This window comes from Rhea americana, unplaced genomic scaffold (assembly GCF_003343005.1).
Source record: "Rhea americana isolate MKP2758 unplaced genomic scaffold, rheAme1 scaffold_243, whole genome shotgun sequence".
Classification (NCBI taxonomy): domain Eukaryota; kingdom Metazoa; phylum Chordata; class Aves; order Rheiformes; family Rheidae; genus Rhea; species Rhea americana.
The window spans coordinates 504,811-516,896 of NW_028186361.1; the positions used below are offsets into that span (position 1 = coordinate 504,811).

A 12,086-nucleotide genomic window follows, 5' to 3' on the forward strand; every position below is an offset into this window, starting at 1 on the left:
TACACAATGCTGTAATTCATTCTAGTATCCTTACAAGGTCCATACCATTCCCAAGGACAATGCTTTTAGCAAGAAAGTCCATTAGCCAGCTGTTTCCCATCTGACCRCATTCTGGAGGTGGAAATCCTGAGAAATCTTCCTCAGTAAACAAATTTGTGTTTTATATTTTAGTATCAAAGAACCATGGCATGCTCATCAGACTTACAAGACTCTGGATTGTTTAATTGAACATGAAGAGTTCTTCAGTGGAAAAAAATGTGCAGTAACAATGTACCAAGGCAGAAAAGAAATACTACCAGATCAGTTGAAAGCAGTGGAGATCAGTCAGATCCTAGCACTCAAGAGACACTGGCTTTAAAGTACTGTCATATGAGAAATTCATTAGGTGATGTCTKTAACTAGTACAGCAGATAAAAAGGGAACATGCTTATGCTTCCTTAGACCAGATCTACACCCAGAAGGCTTTAGGCTTCAGGGCTTTTTAGAATATGCACTCCTTACACACTACAGCATGAATTCTATCTTCTACCTGAAAATTTAGATTTTTCCTACTATGACATAATCCAAAACATATTTAATAAGTTAGGAAAAGTGCTATTTTGGCCACATAACTTAGATTTAAATAGCATCTCTTGCTGGCACAAACTATGGCAGGCACAAATTCTTAYGCACTGCCCCTCAACTGGCATAATCCTGTAGTAAACTTTGTAGACTGCTTATTCATTTGTTGATATATAGATATACTGCCAATATGTTCTAATGTTTACAAAGTAAAAGCATTTTGAGCACTGGTTCCAAAACATTTTAGATTAYAAGTATCAGTCATTTGTCAACATTTACACTGGACCACCATGCACCATTATCAAATGCTTAACTGGTAACATTTGCAATAGAGCTTGACAGACTGCTTGCAGATCTCCCACTGGGACCTGACAAACTACTAGTGGMCCCCACACAGCAGCCTGAGATTGGTTAATTTAGAATATGCTATTGTAGTAAGTCTTCCTCTGCATTCTTCCTCTTCTGTTTCACTAATCTTAGCATCTATCACAGTGAATCAAAATGAAATGTTGGGGAAAAAAAATAATAACTAGTAAAAAGGATAGAATACTGGGAAAATAGAAGCATTCTGTACTATGCCATTTTGAAGAGGTTCCATCCCGTATCTGATTCTACTCACATAACACACACATATAATCTCTGCCAGTCCATCACAGGACAACTTTACATTCAGAGGCTTCTATGTGTATAAGCTCCCTATGCACCATTTTTATTGCTCTGTATTTCTGAAGTCTGCAATTTCCCAAAAGGAGTAATGCATTTTAAAGTTATAAATCAAAATGCCTTATATTATATATATATATGTGTGTATATACACATACATATATAATGCAACTGCTTTTGTATCCAGTTCAGCAACCTATTCCATTGATGTAAAGTATAACAACATTTGGTGATATTAACAAATACAGTAATATTTACTACTCAAAAGATTTGGGTTATATTTATTCTGGTATGAGACTAATATTTGTTTGCGGAGAGATATAGATCTTGTGAGCTGCAATGAARTGTGCATTTCTTGATAATTCATAACAATAAATTATTTATTATATAATASCTCTACCATTTGAAGTTATCTTTATTTCCTTTCCTAAATAGATTCATAAACTGAGATTTTTTCAGAGTAATTTGAGACTTTGAATGCCTTGGGCCAGTCTCAGGTTTTTTAAAGGATCTAATTTTCCAAAGATGTTAAGCAGTGATTTTCCTCCTTTTAAGACTTTGATCTTCAGGATAATCACAGTATTATCTCCTTCTAATAAAGTCATGTAAATTACGGTTGTGCACTGTATTACAAGGGATGAATATCTTTGTTTCAGTTTTACATAAAATGATGTGATGGGTAACACTGGCAACCTTTAGCTGTGTTGAGTGCCATTTTCTGCTTTCTGGAATGTGCCCCRGGATTTTTACATTATTAATAACCTCTGTACGAGCAGGGAGGCCTTCACCACGCACTGAAGTCCATTTCATTACCTGCTACATATGTGTTGCTACAATACATATCAGGCTCTACTAAGAGAATTTGAAATCTAAATATCCTTGACRGTATTTCTAGTGGTGTTTCTTAGACAGATAAAAGTAGATACATATTTGAAAAAAAAAAGTCAGTAAATGGAGTGGGCAGGGGAGCAGGTTATCAATTTACTCAGCTGAGCAAGGCTAATGAAGCTCATAGTTGCTCTGGTTGGATATTTTTCATTAAGTACTTCTTTGGCAAGACTTCCATATTCATGGGCAAAACAGTCTTGACTTGGGGAATTTCATTTAATTTAATTTATTGCCAGTTAATACAAGATTTTAATTACTGATCCAGCTATTGAGGAAAAAGAAAGATAAACAATTAAACAAACACTTAGAGAACTCCCTTACCTCTCCACTCGCCAGGCTCAACTTCAGCCCAACCCCTCTCCTCTCTCCTCCCTGCTTCATAGCCTCCACTCCCCTCATTTTTGCTGCACATTACACTCAGTCCCACCGAATCGCTTCAGCGAGGCAACAGGCAGCGCTGCAGGKCAGGGTCGGTGCATGGTGGTTTCTTTCTGATGCTCCTTGATAAACTCTCTACGCTTTCCCTCTGCTGCTCCCAGCTTCCTACTGCTTCTCTGCCCCAGCGTGAGTCACCACCGCTCAGTCCCTCAGCAAGCCCCTGCAGATCCCCGCTACCACAACCCTGCCTTTTCCACCCAATACAACGACCCAGGGATGGCCGTGTTGTGCAGATACCTGAGCACTTACCGCTTAAAAGTGCCTCCAGGCTGGATGCGACTTAGACACGTGCTTGCAGGATCTCGGCCGAAATTAATTACGGATGCATGCACTGTTCAGCTTCACCATCCCAGCAATAAAAAGACCTAAGAGAGCAATTAAATTGTCAGAGTTTAGTTAATTCAATTAACTTTAATTGATTGAATTAATTAAATATTCAAGAGAAAACTATGAAACTCTCAACACAATGATCAGTACCTACCACTGGTCTCCACTACCTCTCATATACTGATCCTTCCTTTGACATACTTCCAGTCCTAAATTGTTTCCGTAGCATTTCACTAGGCAATGGAAAGACACAAGGAAACCTTATATGCGTGGCAAAATACCTTTTGAGAGGAACCATTTTAGAGTCAGTCTTTTATCTTCACATATTGCACTTACTGAAACTACCCCAAAATGTTGTAGTGATTGATAATGCATAACTTCAAAATTGTGAAAACTTGAAGGAATATCTTTTCTTCTTGTTGCAATGCAATCCTGAAAGAATTGTAGCTGCAGGCAGTCAATTGTAGAAAAACAGATACCCCTTGTGCATCTGGAATTAAAATTCTTGTTCTCCAGAGCAAAACCCATAACTGCTAATGACTTCCTAGGAAAATTAGCACTCACAACATGAGGAAGATGCTTAAGAAGCCATCTAATCCTTTCCTCCACCTTAAACTCTTTCACTTTCCTTCTTCATTGGATATTGAATTAAGGAGCTGCTAAATCTTTCTCTTACAATTGCTATCTTTCTAATTACATCTCATTTTCTGCCTTTACCCTTCAGCTTTGGTCTCTATATGTCCCTCCTGCACCCAGATGTAGCAAGCAGACTGAGTTTTCACCTTCCACATATTTCTTTCTTGAGTTTCAGGTCCAGGAAGACCTCATTATTTAGTCAAATCTTGTCTTTCCTGTCTTTCCAGTTCATATTATTTCTCTACAGACCACTTATTCTTTCCAGATCCTTTTTACTTTAGGCAAGAGCACTTTCCTGACAATTTTGTGAATTTCTTGAAGACTGCCCACCAGAAGTACGTAGATTGGATTTTCCTGTTCTTCCTCCTTCCCACCCAAGGGTTAATGAACTTTAGGTACCCAAGTTACCTTCCCTGTGATTTTGTCAACAGATCCTCYCTAATGGCTAGGATCAGATCAAGCAGATTCTCTGCTAGTTGGTTTTTCCACTTTCTGTATCAAAAAAAAGTCTCCCCCATACTTCAATAATTCATATTCCACAGGCCTTGTCCACTCACACTACACCATCTCTGAAAGAGGCAGAGTTTCCTGGTGCTTAATTTCTTTGTAGTCCCCATATGTCATTTATACAGCATTTATGGGCCAGAATCTGTGCCTGCAGGTGGGCCAAAGTCCACAGATTCCCGAAGCACTTTATTTTGACTTACTTCTCTACTAATTGCTTCCTTGGTTCATAATATTTTCAGTCAGAGAGGAAGAGGAGGCAGGAGGAAGAAGGAATCAGCTTCCAGAATGAAGCCTGATAAACCAATTTCTGCCTGGGGTGAATAATAACAGCTGTGTTACAAATCCCTGAAAAGAGGACAGATAAAGGACTGTTGACTCCTTATCTGGAATGGTGCACATCAGTATAATTATATCCCTTTGTCCGAAAATCTAGGAAAGATTACTGCATTGTCTTTCTGAAATTGTAGTCTTAAAATTAGGTTAGCTGTGAGCAATATATTCAGCTTGCTTCATACAGTGCGAGCCTTGTTACCAGGGCCTCACAAAGCATCTCTTGAAAAAGGAATACAAGATGCTCTTTGTAAATAAAGTTCATGAGTCTAAGTAATGAAGTCATTTTCCAAAATTGCAGTGAACGATATTCTTTTTCACGAGCCGGCAAGAAGCTGAGAGGTGGGCTTGAAGGAAAGGATTTGAAAGAAGCCTGTTAGAGAAACCACTTACCCTTATTAGCCCATGGCACAGCCAGGCTGTCTCCCCCTCCTCCTACCCACAGCCTCCCCTCGGCCATATCAAAAAAAAAAAAAAAAAAAGGATCGTCTAGTGCTTTTTTAATAAATTTGGCACCTTTCTGTCTTTCACTGAATGCACTGGAGACATTAAAAAAACAGTCACAAGAGCTAATGCTTCGTGTGGAGCAGTCAGATCGCGTCCAAAATGAGTTGGGGGGGGGARCAGGGGGAGGAAAGGGTGACCTCACTTTCTGAACAGCAAAGTTCGAGTGGGAGGGTCTCGACACGAAAGGTAAAAAGGGAATGATGTGAACATGTGAAGGAAGCCAGAGCCCTGAGCACAGCGTCAGTCTGTATCCTGACAGAGGGAGATAAGGTGGCTGGGGAGCTAGTGGTGCTTTCCTGGAATACAATCTGTGTTTGACACTCTCTGCTTAAGTACTGCCCATCTGTATGTTATTGAGCTGGAGCCTCTGGGGAATAAGAGGAACCACAGGCACAGAGAGTGAACGAGGGAGGCAGCAAAAGCGCTTTTCTTCCCTTCTTCTCCTTTTTTCTATTTTTTTTTCTTTTAAATAAGGATCTGGTTAGACTGCCTTGAAGTGCCACATCTGGAAACTGCACGCTGAAAGAAAGTTAAAATAACTAAACCAAGGGGGGGCCGATTGCAGAAGAGGGTAAACAATTACTAAGACGCTAGAAGACCACTGCTGGATGTAAGGGGAGGAAATGGCTTTGATCTCCGCCTGGCCCCTTGTTTTTCCTATATTATTCTTTTTGAGATGCTTCTGCTCCAGCACAGCCTCGAGTGAGGGAGGCGTTTTTCATTTTGACATTGAAGGTAGCTCAGCGGTCAGCGCACAAGAAGCCACTGATATCAGAGGGCAGCAGCAGTCAGTAGCTACTGGAAGTTGGGTGCCTTTTGCCGAGGTACAGTAACTCCGTTCTCTCTCTAGTGTCTGCACTTCTCTGCTTTCATCTGTCTGTGTTGAAGCTTCCATCTGGTTAACGTTAGCTTAATCATTCGATCCTTAAAGTGATACCGGAGATTTTTGTGGGGGGTCGGAGACGTTGCGTTTCAAGGCTAGAAAGATACAGTTCAAACTTCAAAATATACACATGCCCTGCCTGCTGTGAGCTGACAGCTGCTGTACTTTACAGTAAGGCTAGCTTAGCACGTTTCAGACTTTCCTGCCAACATAACTAAACAGGCCTGTCCAAACAGAGCTATTTTACAAGGGTTAATTGTCACAACACTTTTCTGTTTGCCTTGTATAGTTCCTGGAAATTTAATTCACTTAAATTTCCAAGAAAAATCTTTCTCTTGGTGGCAAACATTGTACTGTAGAAGTTTGTGTTTTTTCCCTTAATGCTATCTCCCTCTAAAATCTAAAGTTCCTTTTATTGATGGGAGCAAGGATAATAAATCAAATGTGCATAGGAAACTGTAGAGAAAACACCTGCAGAGATTTTAAGCCATCCAAGAAGAATGAGGTTGGGATTAGTGACAAATTAAATTAGAGAGCTATGAGAAGTGACTTGACTGTGGAAAATTTTCATGCAATCCTTGTGATTTGAGATTAGTTAATACTCCTGATTTTAACAAGGCTGCATCTGGAATGAACTATTCAAAAATACAGCTTGAGTAAACAATAAATTACTCCAGCATACACTGAGAGGGGGAGACAGTAATAATGTCTCATGTGTGGGAGATGTGAAGTAGGAGGCAAGTTGAGTTACATAAGGTCATGGGAAGGGAAAGAATAGTTCTGCTAGCATGACATCCAAAAATGAGGTGAGATTAGCATAGCCATGTCACCATAACAATATCAAGATCACATTCTTTTATATCACAAGACTAATTTTTCCCCCTATACTCCAATTACCAGAACTAACAGCCATGGAAATAAGTGTACAGAGTTGCACAGAAAAACCTCTCAGACAGTTGAGGTTAGCCCAGGGCTGGACAGAGACCTTCCCCACATTGTTGTGCTTCCAAGCAGCTGCGCAATCTCAGAAAACGCCTTCCCATCCTGTCAGTGACTTGGTGTGAAACATGACCTGTGTGAGAAAGTTGGAACCAAAACTCTGCTCTGCTTAATGTAGAAGCTCTCAGGAGCTTGCCTGGGCTTGGATGGACTCCATGATGTGGGACGTACATCTCTTCCCTGGCCTGGGATCGGCCCTGAGAAGCTGCGTTGCCACCTGTTGCTTACTAAATGGAAAGTCCCTAAATGAAATGCGTGATTTAAGAGCCAAATGGGTTTTGTTGCTGGATTTCAGAGGACAATGGGCATAAGGAATTAACAGCCTTTCTAGATATGATTGTGTTGTACAGTTTTTCCAAAGACGCACTACACATTGCTTCACTTTAATATATTAGATTTTATCTTAGAAAGTGCTGTGGGATGTGCTGGCCATTACATAGAAGCAACATTTTAGTCTCTTTCACCTACCTTAGTCATCCCTAAACTTTATTTTGCACAATATCTGATTTAATAGACTCACTAATTATTGTTTGCTCAGTTCAGTTCAGCTCCTGCAATGGCAGCCTTCAGATCACTCATTATGACTGGATGCTGCCTGCTATAATCATGCCAAGGACCTTGACTGGAAATACAAAGATGAGGAGGAGGGCGAAGCCAGCATTTCAGGCTCTTTCCCCACCTATAGATTTGCTTCCCTGTCATGCTTCAGGGCTGACCTTGGTGGCAATTCCAAAGAAGCCCAGGAAAATGTTCTTTTGAGATAGGGCTGATGGCTCTGCAGCTCTGAGAACCTGCTGCCAATAGATTCATGTATACTGTTAACAAGAGCTGGGAAAGGCTGTTCTAAATCCAGAGGCTAATGCAGTGGCTAAAGAATGATAGTCTGACGGTTTTTCACCTGAGGAAGGAACATTTCCTCTACTCCTCAGAGAGTTTCCCCTGCCCACAGCCCACCTACCCTAGGAACAAGATTTATCACAGCAGTTTGAAATTAGCCTTTTTTTTTGAGCCTGAGTTCTTAACCCACAACTCAGAGTGAACCACAGTAAAAACTCCCTTACACAGCACTGTTTGATTCAGCTCCTTAGTCTAAATATTGACTCAGGCCTATAATTCTCCCAAGCAGACAGAGGCTGTGAGTCACATTGAATAGTGCCAAATTATATAGGGAGCAGATTTGTGAGGCAGAATTACAGAACCACAGACTCGCTGTACATAGTGCTTCATAGTGGACTGTGGTGCCAGTCAACCACAAAGTTGAACATGCTGCCATAAAGCCAGAGTACACATCAGGAAAGTCAGAAATCAGTACTTTTGATCATGTGGAGCAGGTAGGGGGACAGCATTTGCCCTGCATATCATTCTGCTCTACTTAATGTCTTCCAAAATCTGAAAGGTCTAAAATAGAATTGGTGAGAGTTTCTGCCCTATACCTGGTAGGATGTTCTTACATCCTATTGAGTGTACGATGTTATGAACCCGTAGAAGAATAAGAGACCCCAACTGATGTAAACAAACAGATACTAGTGAATATTTCTTGGTTTCCCACTCCTCTTTCTTTTCCATATTTGGCGACCCTAAATCCAGAGGAATTTGGAGATGTGGTATAAAAAGTTCAGAATTAATGTACATGTGGCACTTTCCACAACTGAATTTGAATAAAGGCTCTTTATGGCAGAGAGAGAAGCACTAACTACATTTTCAATACTATGCTAATATGCTGTACCCACTCGTAGAACAGAGCACGGAATTCAGATGGACTTCAGAGCACATTTTAGAAGAATACAAAATTAATATTTTACTCTATGTGGATTAAAAACTGTTTTAGTGGTTGGTCTCAAAAGCATAGGATCATATTGAGCAATGCACTTCTAGGATCTAGGATCTCCCTAGGAGATTTTTGCAAGGGGAGTGCTTGGATTTCAGTTGGTTAACATATAATCTAGTAAGTTGGTGCCTGGCTGTAAAGCAGTGTTTGCATGAGATCCAGTCCACCTAATTTTGGCATATAAGATGTGCCTAATCATCATGTGCAAGCTTAATCAGGCTCCATATTCAAGTATATGTCTAAAACCCCTGTCAATGACACCAGGCTGTTAAAGCCTCTAATTCCTACTGGCCTCCCTTAGAGCCCCTCAAAGAAGCGACTTTCCTTGTAAATACTGAGTTGGGTACTCACTTCAGGGCTACTTCATTGATCAACTAAAGCCTGAGGCACAAAATGTAGGTGTTTAAATTCATTGGAGTAAGTTCCATACAAAATAATGGCCATACTAAATTCAAAACAAGCACTAATATGACCACCATCTAATGTACAACTAATGTATCCAGGCACACTATGCCTGTGTTTCAAGAAGAATGCTCATAAATTAATGAAAATGCTTCAGAAAGTATCATGAGAAGGACTAAAGTGTTGAGAGTTTAAAGATAACATTGCAGAATTCAGATCTGTTTAGCTCAGAACGAAGTTATGTAAAAAACTTTGAATGTCTTGTGTAAGCACCTACATAAGCAACAAAACTGTGACAGGGTCCCCAGTCTAAGAAATGAGGATCTAATATATGCAGCATTTGGAAAAAAAAAACTAGAAGTTATTCACACATTTTAACTTCTAAAGTAGTTAAGCACTGAGCAATTTATCCAGTTGTGTTGGATTCTCTATCAAGAGGCAGATCAATATTAAAAGCACTCCATGAAGTACCCACATTGCTTGTGTCCTGTTTCAAGATGATTAAGTTCTTTGGCTCACAAATGCAATAATAGAGAAGATGTTACCAAACTGAAATTGTGATGTGTATGGGGAGATAGTGGGAGGGAGAAAGAAARTGATCAAGAAGTGCTGGATCCAACTCGCCAACATAACCCAAATGCATTTGACAGCATTATGTTAGAGACTGATTTTCCAAATACAGAAAGATTAGAATATTTTACAAGGAAGATAATCAGAGATGAGAGAAAAGAGGATTTAAAACTGACAGCCAAATTTCAAATGAAAGCTAAGAAGCTGAGTGGCAATCATCAGAATTCTTWATCAGGTGTAGGCTCACATTTCATGTGTTAGCTTGAACATGGCAGAAAGAAAAGGTGGTGGTGAGACACTTCTGTTTTTGATAAGCCAGAGACAAGACTGAAAACCAGAAGCTAACTGCTGAGAATATTTATATCCCATCATCAAATACATGCCTTTAAAAAAAGAAGTAGGTCATCTGGATCTGGAGCCTTCCACTGTCAACATTCAATGTTTGTAAATTCCACTGATATGATTATTTCAATTATATAGCTGAAGATTGTTCACAGATAGGAACACAGTTCCTTATGAATATTAGAAGAGCAGAACGTCTTAGGTAAAAATAAGCAATGGGAGAAGAGCTSAAATATTAGAGAATATGGCAAGTCACTCCCTGGAAATTGAGTATAAGGTGATATCCTGAAGATGGCTGTTCTAAATTCATTTCATTCTGATCTAAATGACTACAAGAGGTTCAAGAAGATAGCRGAGAGAGTCCAGCACAGATCAGTGTAGGAAGGTTTAATAGAAGAAAGGTAAAAAATTCTGTGAAGACACTTGCCAAGCAAGGAAAGATCATTTCAAATGTCCTCTCTGGGAAATGAAGCAAATGATGGGAAAGGAAGCAAACTAAAGCAGAAGACAGACAAAGRATAGGAAAAAATTAGAGCAAGAATGAGATTATCTATAGCCTGAAGGATAAAGAAAGGACTGAAATAGTTCGGATAAGGCAGGAAGCCAATTCCCAGAGCGAAGGAAGGCATGATATTGTTGGATGGATGGAAGAGAAAAACTGCTTTCAGCAGTAGTGTTTTTAGCTCAGGGGAAGGGCAGAGAGGAAAAGAAGTCCTTTAAAGGAAATAATGATCATAGTCAAGGCAAAATTAGTCATTTTACTCTAAGAAACAGTAAGAGCTAGAAGTTTACTGTTGGAGCTTACAAATCAAAATTGTATGTTTGACAATCATTTGTTCCCACCTGACTTCTACCAGCAGCTGCTGATCTAACTTACCAAAAGCAATAAAGATATTTTAGGTGCTTTCTTTTTGGTTTTCTAAAGGGACAAGCACTAATTAGCAGAGATTCCCTGACCAACTCACCTCTCTAGAAAGACTCAAGTTAAATATCTAAGATAGAGCACTCAAAAGTCTTAGTCTCTTGTAAACAAAGACCTCAAACTATCAAATTGCCTTCACCTCTTCCCCCATAAAAGACTTGGAATGGAAAGTCTTGCAGACTGTTGAGAGAAAGCACAATTCGCTCCTTAGTTGTAGCCTTAATCTGTTCGAAACAAATGAGTACTGAAGGAAGCAAGAAGATCTAATCCTGAGGTGTGAGTCAAAARGGGGTTTAGACTGACAGAAATCTTTATATTCTTTCAAACTAAAGGGAACTGCTTCCACCTTTGAAAAAGCAGATCTTTGAATTATTTCATTTCAGTTCCTTAAGGTTATGTTAGGTTAACTCCCATAATGGGCAGTCTGGATTTCTAACTGCTGTTTCTTTCTGGTGTAACAAGGTTATGTTCTGAGAAACGTCTATTAGTGAGGAGGAAGTTTTAACTGCAGATGTTTATGATTCCAGCTTAAGTTTCTCATCAAGGGTTTAATGAAAATCAGCTGCTAGGACAAGAGCCAATAGACCCCCAAACCTTTCAAATCATAGGAAGCTGAAGTGAATGGAACCAAAGGACAGAGCAGATGGAGAGTGGGAAATGTTCTCCGTTTCAAGAAGGTGCATAAGACACAGTGACCAGAACAATGCAAGTTAAACTTTGCTGTAGCTTGTTCCCACAACGTTTTGGGCAAGCACCAGCAAAGTGCCCCAAAGCCCATTCAGGACTGTGAGAGCCAATAAAAGGCATTTCATGCTCACTCTTATTCATGACATGGGAAGCAATGACAGAATTAAAAGTCTAGTTTTTCTAAGGGACATGAAAAGCAATAAAAGAATTGTTTTCTGAAGGAGGTAGAACTTGCTCTGATTTAAACTGATAACAAATACCTACAATTTGTGTTCCAGAGCTGTGGAAAATTGGTGGTTTCTGAGTAATATGCAGCCAGTCACTGATTATTTACAATTTGCTTCTGGACTTAGATTTCAAGCATCAAAATATAGACACATTTGGTTGTTATATTTTAATTGCTCCTCTTGAAAATTTGGATCTGATCTCCATTCATTTTCAGAAACAACCATCCATAGGGATGTTTGGACTGTACATCCTAGTGCAAGATTCAACAACTGCTGAATGATATTGAATAAATGCTGTTATAGCTCCATGGTTTTTGAATTATGATTCTTTGTCATTAATGATCTCAGAGAAATTGTTCTACCAGTCAG

General features: G+C 39.6%; 1 protein-coding gene across 2 annotated transcripts in view; it reads left to right on the top strand.

Moving 5' to 3' along the window:
- Nucleotides 1–5,083: 5,083 nt before the first annotated feature.
- Nucleotides 5,084–12,086, top strand: part of LAMA4 (laminin subunit alpha 4) — a 107,652-nt gene continuing 100,649 nt past the window's right edge. For both annotated transcript variants that reach the window (XM_085306632.1, XM_085306633.1), the window contains exon 1: nucleotides 5,084–5,681. In XM_085306632.1, the coding sequence (XP_085162758.1) occupies nucleotides 5,481–5,681 (201 nt within the window). In that variant the 5' untranslated portion in view covers nucleotides 5,084–5,480. The remainder of the gene's footprint in view (nucleotides 5,682–12,086) is intronic.